Genomic DNA, 10,529 nt, shown 5'->3' with positions numbered 1-10,529 from the left:
AAATCTAAAATCAGTCGGTCGCTTGCGTGTGTATCAATTGCGAATTTAGGAGACTTGCAGGTATGCCTTTCAGTAGGCATGTTTGAATAAAGTGATTAACAAAAGTATTACACAACTGCAGGAAAAATTATGTATTGGAGAGTAAATAGGCCGATCAGCGATGTAGAATACCTTCTCAAACCTGGAGACAAAGGCAACTTATTTTTGACACTAGTAGTATATGTCGTGTGCTACTTCACCCCCCCCCCCTATCGGGAGTCCAAACGGGCGAACTCGGGCGTCATTTCGGGAGCCCCCGTTTTTAACTCGGGAGCCGTTTTCGGGAGCCCTCGTTTTTCGGGGATACTTTTCGAGAGCCCCCGTTTTTTAAAAGTATTTTATTAAAAGCGGGCACCCTTTTTCACACTCATCATTTTAGGTCAAGGTGTGCTCTTTTGCTCTTTGAGTCACACATTTTGTGCTCGCGTGTTCATCGCATTCACCGCATCGTGCGTTTTTTCTCGGCATTTACCGTTTCTGCTTCACTGTCACTGATGCGACTATCCGTTCTGGCAACATGTTCAACTTGGGCCTGTCCTGCATGTAGCACCACCGATCCCCAATAGTTCGGTGTGACCAAATGTGAAGTCGTTTATATCTAAGGTTCGGTCAATGTGAATAGCCTATTGCGAAAACTTCTTTTGTACCGATTACATTAATCACGCGTTACGTAAGTTGTTTGGGACAGTTCATGCATGGAAAGTCTACATTCTGCATTGGCAGGTCTTGCAACTATCTCAGGTTTGGTACTAATTAAGACTTCTGTTACGGGAGCGCTTGGATCCCAGCGTGTACGTGTATACACTCCCTTCTGCAGTTTGTGTACCATGTAATGTAGAACCATGGAGGTAAAAACCATGGTAGAACTAATGTACTGTCTAATTGGAATATCCATAAATGGTAAAAAAAAGGTTACATGTGGGATTCGATAAGACTCCTAAACAGATCAAAAGCAAAGCTGCCGAAACGCATGTACATGTGTAATTAATTATTTAATTAAATGCCTTGTTATAAATGATAACAGCGTCGATGTGAAAAACGGATACCCGCTTTACAAAAGAAAGAAAATTCAATGTAAAAAATAACGGGGCTCTTGGAAACGACTCCCGAAAAGAACCCCCGAAAATCGGGGCTCCCGAAACGACTCCCAGTTGGCCCCAAAAAACTGGGGCTCCCGAAATGGCGCCCTAGTTTGCCCCGTTTGGACTCCCGTTGTGGGGGGGGGGGGGTGAAGTAGCACGGCATATACTACTGACACTAACAATTGTTTGGGTGTGGCTGCAGTACTTTCGCTTCGGCCTTTCGTTTGAAGACAGAATATGTAATTTTTGAAGTGTAAATATGTAGAGCATGAGATCTAAAAAATATATGTTGTCTATAGATGAAACTTATTTTGGGAGGTGCCATTTCCGGCAATCTGGGAAACTTTTTTGGCAAGCATTTTCTTCCTACTCACGGCATCAGTCAGTGCATCGGACCCAGCGTATCCTGTTGTTGTTGAATATAACAATGCACACTGAATATCAACAAAAGTTTGGTCTGCCGTTCAAACGAGATACAATTGTCAAATATCAGATACATGCATTATAGATGTGAATACACATTAATAAGTTTCGGGATGACAACATATTGGAAATTATTAACTCGTTATTTCTTAACATTTCTCTCTTTTTTTCTACTACAAAATAACTAGAGGATTGTATCTTATTGGTAGATTATGTTGGGTAGCCGACAACGTCAATGGGGTTTCTTTTATATGACTGCAAGAAGTGGAAACGAAGCGAAATCAATTAAATAATAAGGCAATTGTAGATATAAATATAAGAGAAGCTCCGATGAAAGTTGGCCAATCCAAGTTCTGGTAAATGATGACGTCATAGAGATATGATAATGGTATACACACTGTCAACAGGACACATGTCGTCTGCACTGTTTCTGTTTCAATGGCTTTAAGATATGTCCCTAGAGTGCTGATGGCCAACGCTCCGACTGCAACAAACATAAACCACTCTGTGCAGGAGTCCGGGAAGTCCCACGATGATGTCACCGCTAAAACTGCCGTCGTGATAGCAATACCAACCATTCCGTTCAGAGTGAGAATTAAAAAGGCGTCATCTTCGTTTCTGTTGACCAAGAAACGTGTCAGGACAATAAAAGTCACATTGAATGCCAAAGACATAAATGAAAACAGCACGCCGAGAATGGCCAATGATGAGCCTTGATCTCCATCATCTTCTGAGCTTGAAACCGGGAAGAGAAATGAAGGTTTAGACACAATAACTAAACCAATTCCGTTGATAATAATCAGAAAGACTCCTACTATATTCAACGATTCTCCTAGAAATACTGCAGCGGTTAAAGTTGCAGGTATCGGTGCGTTTTGTGATATCGAAGAGACATCACCCATAGGAATGTACTGCGTGGCACTCACTAATAATGTTGCTATCAACACATCACATATTCCGCATAGAATAAATACCGCCAACGTAAGCATCGTGCTTTGCGAATGTGCTTGCCATTTCACTCCGACAGACATAAAAGAGAGGAAAATACTACGAGTAAAAATCGTTTGCCATGGATTGGACGTTGCAGTAAGCGATCGCAAGGCGTATATTTGAAAACTCATGGAGAAGGCTGAGAGAAGAGCCCAGAGTAGCCCCCGTCGTCTGTGTAAAGTAGAGAAGATCGACTTGATGATACTTGATTGGATATCGTCCTCACTGCTCACTAAATTCTCTTTTGCATCTTCCTCCTCCTCCTTCTCCTCCTCCTTCAAGAGATGATCACGCCTCTTCTTGGGGTCTTGGAGAGATTGTTCCTGCAAGAAATATATATCAACTTGTTAGCCATATACAACACTTGTTCCAGATTACAGGGACAGGGTGAAACTACGACTGAGCCCCCTCCCCCCCCCCCCTCTACGGAGTCCCCACTGACTGGCAGAATTTTACAAAGTCCCGCTTGTACAGTCATAAATGAGAGAATCTAGAATAGGATAATCTTTCAATCATCTTAATCAGCTTAAAGGTCCATATTATCTTTATCTAGCATTTTTAGCATTCCATTGTCACTTACATTCATTTACATACCAGCTACTATGCGATTGATGATATGTTAAAATCAACCAAACGAATCATCCACATCACGTGACGTCAGACATAACAAACCGCCTGTTTCACGCATTACTTTCATTGATGTACTAGGCCCATAGAAATTGATCAATTTCTATGACTAGGCCTAAACTACTAACTGTTATTGTAAATGTAACTGAGCCATGTGCAAGTTGAGCAATTTCCTTTAAACGTAACCATAACTGCCAATCAAAACCTCAATCAAAAACAGATAAGAAAAAAGGGGGGCTCTAAACAGACGTATACAAATATTCGTTAGGCGTATTGAAGCTTTCGTTAACGCAAACGAGCTAGCCAGCAAATCATATCATTTATTTATTTGTTTGCCACAAAAGTAGAAAGTGGAGGAAGTCTTCCATAAAGCTTAAAAGCTTAACAATGTGGAAGACTCCCTGAAGAAAGAAAAGAAAAGAAAAGGACAGAAAAGAAAAAACAAAATATATATATATGTGTATGAATACATACATAGATATAAGTACAAATTAAATGTTCAATATATATATATATATATATAGTAATTACATACAGGTAAAATTTAGTTTTAGTCAGTAACTAGCTATTATTTCCTTACAAAACCACTTCCTAAAGGATGTGACTGACTTTTTACTCTTTAAATCGTTCATTAGAAGATTCCATGTTTTTGTTGCACGGTTTTGTAGGCTTAAAGTTCCAATGGTGGTATTGTAGAGATTATAGTAGGCATGATTAGCATGCCTCGTGTTATGATTATGTACATCTCTGTTACTGGTTAAAAAATTGTCAAAGGCAGCTGGTAGTAATCCATTCCAGGTCTTGTAGGCAAATAATGCAAGCTTAACTTTAATGAGATCGTGCAATTTTAGTAAGTTGAGTTTCTTAAATAGGGGACTGGTGTGCTCACGTGGGGCTGAGTGTGTTATGTGGCGAATGGCTGCCTTTTGGAGTATTATAAGATTGTTAAGGTTGGTGTTGTATGTACCAGACCAAATAATAGAACAATAAGTGAGATGCGGGACAACCAGGGTCTGGTATAGTGTTCTGAGTATGTTTTCCGATAGATAATATTTCAACTTAGATAATATGCCAACATTCCGTGCAATTATACTGCAAATAGTTGAAATATGGTTGCGCCAGCTAAGTTTACAATCAATATTTACACCTAAAAACTTAGTAGTATAAACTTGCTTAATTATTTTACCATCCATACATATATCTTTATTCCAAATAAGTGTATTACGAGTATTAAAGACAATGTAATTACTTTTTTGTACATTTAGTGATAATTTGTTGGCTGAAAACCAATTACAGAATTTATTTAATTCATTTGACACGTTGGAAGATAATGTGATTATGTCGTCGCTCTCGAAGAAAATACTGGTGTCATCAGCAAAGAGAATGATTTTGGCTAGTTTGGAGACATGACAAATATCGTTAATATATAGAATAAATAACAAAGGACCTAAGACTGAACCCTGTGGAACGCCGCAACGAATTTTAGCAAGATCGGATCTAGAGTTTTTATACAAGGTATACTGATATCTGTTCGAAATATAGCTTTCAAGCCAGTTGAGAGTAGTTCCTCTAATGCCGTATGAAAATAATTTATTGATAAGGATGGTATGATCGATCGTGTCAAACGCCTTCGAAAGGTCTAGGAATACACCAATGCAATTTTTGCCATTATTCAGACTAGTATGTAAACTGTTAAGTGCATCTGCCAATGCCAGTTCAGTAGAATGTTCGGGTCGAAAGCCGTACTGTTCTTTACAGAGAATATTATATTGGTTAAGAAAATTAAATATGCGATTGAACATAAGTCGTTCTATGATTTTAGAAAAACAGGAAAGCAATGAAATCGGTCGATAATTCTCATATACATTTGAATCTCCCTTTTTATAGATTGGTATAACCTTTGCCGTTTTAAGTTTATCTGGGAATACGCCAGTGTTAAAAGATAAATTACATATATGGGTCAAAGGCTTAGCAATGAAAGGAATAACATTTTTTATAATACCAGATTTGAAATCATCATATCCTGCTGCTTTATTGGGTTTCAAGTTGGAAGTTGCGATTTTAATTAGTTCTTCTTCAGTGACTGGGAATGTGAATATTGAATGACTATTGTTATCACAGATGGTTTCATGTGATTTACCTTTGTTTTTTATTTTACTAGCAAGCGATGGTCCAAGATTTACATAGAAATTGTTGAAGTTATTCGCAATGATATTTTCATCACTGGTTTCTTGGTCACCATCTTTGAAAACAGCAGGATATGATGATTCTTTACGGTTATTGTGCAACATTTCATTAATAGTACGCCATGTATGATTTGCGTTATTTCTGCTCTCATTAAATTTATTGTCAAAATAGAGCTTTTTCGAAAGTCTGATTACTTGATTAAGCTTATTACGATACGTTGTATACATAGACTTGTACATAACTGTAGGAGACTTTAACTGACGTCTGTAAAGTTTGTGCTTCCTTTTAATGGAAGTCAAAATGCCATTCGTAATCCATGGGTGTTTCTTTCTAAAACGCTGTTTATGATTGATTTGGCGAATAGGAAAACAATTATTGTAAGTTGAACTGAGATAATTAAAAAAGGTATTATAAGCAGATATATTATTTGCCTCCTGTATTCTACTACAAGTATACACAGTACCTGGACTGTTCAAATGTGCATCATAACGGCGGAGTTAATGTGTGTATGTATGTATGTTTGTATGAATAAATTCTGCCCCCCCCCCCACCTGTGACTACGGATTGATGCTATAATACTGTATAAGTGTATTGCTAACAAGTAACGTAAGTTGGTGTATTAATATTACACGTTCGTGAAATGAATCAATCTTGTCAAATACATGGCTTTTAAATACAATAAATAATAGACTAGGCTTACGCTAAATGTCCTAAGCCATTAGGCCTTCGATATAATCAACGGTATGTTCCCAAAAGTTCGCTAACTGTTCTCCAAATTTCAATTTGACGTGTGTAGTTCACATTGACCAATCAGTTTGTGGGTATTTTCTGTCAACACGTAAGCATAGACAGTCATTTCCAACTTCGAGCTTGGATTGAGTCCCGTAAACGAATGTTGGTTTTAGTCATGATTTCTCTGTTTATATTGTAAATTTTGACATTTTAAAAGGTGTAATTTCTATTCGGATCACAATTAATGACATGCAGGCGTCAGGCTTTGGGTGATACTTAAACGCAATATACTCACTTAAGGAAAGGGAAGTTTTAGTAATCTTCCTTACCACTCAACGTTATAGTACTTTATAGTTTGTACTGACAGAGCCGGACTCCTCGTAAAATCTCGGAACTATACTTTCTACTTAGGCCTATGTATATGCAATATTTCATGATCAAAACAGTAGCCTATTATACAAGTGTTCAACATCACTCCAGTTGAAAATATGTAAACTATACAACCATTAAATCAAAACCCTTTCCACGCTAATATAATGTTCTCAAAACTTTGAACTTAATGCATGTGATACTGAAATTATAGAGAAGTTAACTTACATCTTTTAACTGCATGTTGTGTCTCTGAAATCAGATGTCAGTGGTAAAGAAAGGTTCTTGTTGAATAAGATGGAAATTGTGAAATGGTCACGATGACCTTGTACTGTCGAATAGAATGAAGTTACTTCATAAAGCAACAGTAGATATATACATATGCATGTGTGTAGAGGTGTATACCCGCAAATACTAAACTGAGCATATATACCCATAACTACAATGCAATTTTATACATACAGCAAACAAGAAATTATCTGTGGCTGAGGTGAATACAAATTGTAGAATGTTTGTTGTGAAGTATAGGCGCAATTACTACAACGTGGACGCCACAGTGTAGTATTACCTATAGCGGTACCTTGTTGTGAGCTCAATGTCTCAGTATATGATAGAACACTGTGGACACGTATATTAATGTCCATATTAATTCGATTAAATATCGACATTAAACTTTTATTTAAACTCCAAATCAGGGGGCATTTTTATATGTCTGCATTAATAATATCATGCAATGCGGACATTGAATCAAATATGATCCAGTCATTAAATCTAATATATTCGGACATACATTCGATTAAAACGAATTAATATCGACATTAAGTCTATTTAATGTAAGCATTGAATCGAATATAAGCGGACATTGAATCGAGTATATGCTGGCATATATTTGAATATATATATATATATATATATATATGCGGACATATACAATAAATCGATTTAACGTTGACATCAATCCGATTTAATGTAGACTTTAAATATTATCAGCATCAATTCTATTAATGCGGACATTAAATCGAATATATAAGTTGACATATATTTGAATATGTTGATGAATAATTGTCTCTGGAAGTAGTTGTTTTGTATCGAAAGTGAATTAATGTCCACATATAAACCTCTACAGTGATTGGTTGATTTAATATACACATATAGGCTAATCGAAGTAATGTCTGCATATATTTGATTAAGTGTCTGGTTAAATTCGAATATATGTCCACATAATGTATTCGAATATATGTCTGCATTATTTGGAACAAAAAAAAACTGCGCATTGATTGTATAGCATTAATGTCTACACCAAATGGAATTAATATCCGCATTAAATCGATTTAATGATGGAGTCATTGTTTCATATACTTCACAGAATGATGGAATCATTGTTTTATATATTTCACAGAATGATGGAGTCATTGTTTCATATATTTCACAGAATGATGGAGTCATTGTCTCATATACTTCACAGAATGATTGAGTCATTGTTTCATATATTTCACAGAATGAGGGAGCCATTGTTTCATATATTTTACAGAATGAGGGAGCCATTGTTTCATACATTTCACAGAATGATGGAGTCATTGTTTCATATATTTCACAGAATGGGGAAGTCATTGTTTCATATATTTTACAGAATGATGGAGTCATTGTTTCATATATTTCACACAGAATGAGGGAGCCATTGTTTCATATATTTTACAGAATGATGAAGTCATTGTTTCATATATTTCACAGAATGATGGAGCCATTGTTTCATATATTTCACAGAATGAGGGAGCCATTGTTTCATGTATTTCACAGAATGATTGAGTCATTGTTTCATATATTTTACAGAATGATGGAGCCATTGTTTCATATATTTCACAGAATGATGGAGCCATTGTTTCATATATTTCACAGAATGATTGAGTCATTGTTTCATATATTTCACAGAATGATGGAGCCATTGTTTCATATATTTCACAGAATGATGGAGTCATTGTTTCATATATTTCACAGCATGATGGAGTCATTGTTTTATATAGCCTTTTTCACAGAATGAGGGAGTCATCGTTTCATGTATTTCACAGAATGAGGGAGCCATTGTTTCATGTATTTCACAGAAAGATTGAGTCATTGTTTCATATATTTCACAGAATGATGGAGTCATTGTTTCATATATTTCACAGCATGATGGAGTCATTGTTTTATATAGCCTTTTTCACAGAATGAGGGAGTCATCGTTTCATGTATTTCACAGAATGAGGGAGCCATTGTTTCATGTATTTCACAGAAAGATTGAGTCATTGTTTCATATATTTCACAGACTGATGGAGTCATTGTTTCGTGTATTTCACAGAATGATGGAGTCATTGTTTCATGTATTTTACAGAATGATGGAGTCTTTATTTCATGTATTTCACAGAACGAGGGAGCCATTGTTTCATATATTTTACAGAATGATTGAGTCATTGTTTTATGTATTTCACAGAACGATGGAGTCATTGTTTCATATATATTTAACAGAATGAGGGAGCCATTGTTTCATGTATTTCACAGAATGAGGGAGTCATTGTTTCATATATTTCACAGAATGATTGAGTCATTGTTTCATATAGTTTACAGAATGATGGAGTCAATGGGTCAAAGTACATGTCATATCGAGTACCGGTAACAAATTTCAATGTTACGTATTAAATTCTGACAGAGCAAGCATTACATGACTTTTGTGCAGGTACACCAAATGTTCCGTATTGGATTAACACATTTGCTGATACTATTTAATTAGTATGAGCCAAACGGTTGTAATTAGATTTCTTGGGTTATCCGATTACGTACAAAGATCACATGGCTTAATCAATATGTTTCAACGGCAGAACCGGAGGCAATGTACTCTTAAAGACGTACAAATCACGAACTTGTCATAAGTAAGCTTTTCAAGTATTGCTTACTGCTGATAAGGAGAACATAAGTATAGAAAAAGAAGCTAGACCTAACTAGAATCGGGAGGGGAGGGGAGGGGGGGGGCAGTGCAAAATGTACCACAGAAACCTCCTGATACAGAGTCCAAAAAGGTGTTCGAAAGACATACATTTATAAAGCAGTACCTGCCAGACTGCCACTGTACATACGTGTACGGTTGATATAACCCCCCCCCCCCCCCCTTGTTGAACCTAAAACAAAGTATACTTAGCAAAACCTTGCGTTTAGGGCCAGTACTTCATTATATAGACTGGAGGGGGGGGGAGAGGAAGGACCCCAAATTCCCCTAGATAGGGAGGGCTTCAATGACTCCACGGCAACACCCCTTCCATTATAAAATCCTCCATTCGCCCCTGCCACCCTCCCTCTATAAAGGTACAAACTCTACTTTATCAGTGGAGGAAGTTTTGTTTTTATTATTTATTAGGCTGCACAACCATCCACCATTTGGCGTTTAAATATTATTTGGGGGGGGGGACAGGATCCCCTGACTCCTAACCTAGGAGTCGGTTTCACTGAAACCAGTACAATCCTCCTCCAATATAGAATCCTCCATTCGATTCTGGCCCCCAAAGTCTCCTTCCTTAATCAGTCGGGGAAGTTTTGAATTTACCGCCCCCCCCCCCCCCCATGCACGTTTGACATTATGTGCAGGCCACTGTTCTACATGTGAAATTAAATATAATAAAAAATATATTGAAAAAAACTCAACAATACCCATAATTACAATGTTCACAGGCGCCATTACCCCCCAAAAAAAATCTTTTTAAAATTTTTAATTTTGAAACATTGAAACTTTTTAACTTTAAAAAAATACAAACTTACAAAAAATAGAGATTAAAAGCAGTTCGAATAAAGGTGTTTTGACGCTACTTCTAACAAAGTTACCAGATTGACTAGAGCACGATATTTAGGCATTATTCCATCACTCATAGACTCTTTCGCTAGATATCATAAAACCTGATCAAAGATTTTTATCAGGAACGTACCACTGAACAAATTCACATAAATAAGAAGGGGCTAGGCCATGAAGGGCTTTATAAACTAGCAACAATAATTTGAATTGAACTCTTTGGGGAACATGTAACAAATGAATACAGCACTTTACGGTACTGATAGTGA

General features: G+C 36.7%; 1 protein-coding gene across 1 annotated transcript; it reads right to left on the bottom strand.

The window, feature by feature from the left end:
- Positions 1–309: 309 nt before the first annotated feature.
- LOC139975138 (uncharacterized) lies at positions 310–6,866 on the bottom strand. The gene is made up of 2 exons (XM_071982779.1): positions 6,678–6,866; positions 310–2,857 (listed from the first exon to the last, which is right to left on the bottom strand). Exons 1-2 carry the CDS (start codon positions 6,690–6,692, stop codon positions 1,826–1,828), a joined length of 1,047 nt encoding a protein of 348 aa, XP_071838880.1. The 5' UTR covers positions 6,693–6,866; the 3' UTR covers positions 310–1,825.
- Between the last annotated feature and the right edge of the window lie 3,663 nt (positions 6,867–10,529).

The sequence above is a fragment of the Apostichopus japonicus genome, chromosome 10 (genome assembly GCF_037975245.1).
Source record: "Apostichopus japonicus isolate 1M-3 chromosome 10, ASM3797524v1, whole genome shotgun sequence".
Classification (NCBI taxonomy): Eukaryota; Metazoa; Echinodermata; class Holothuroidea; order Aspidochirotida; family Stichopodidae; genus Apostichopus; species Apostichopus japonicus.
The sequence above is the reverse complement of the archived record's forward strand: the minus strand, read 5'-3'. Positions and strand labels throughout refer to the sequence as shown.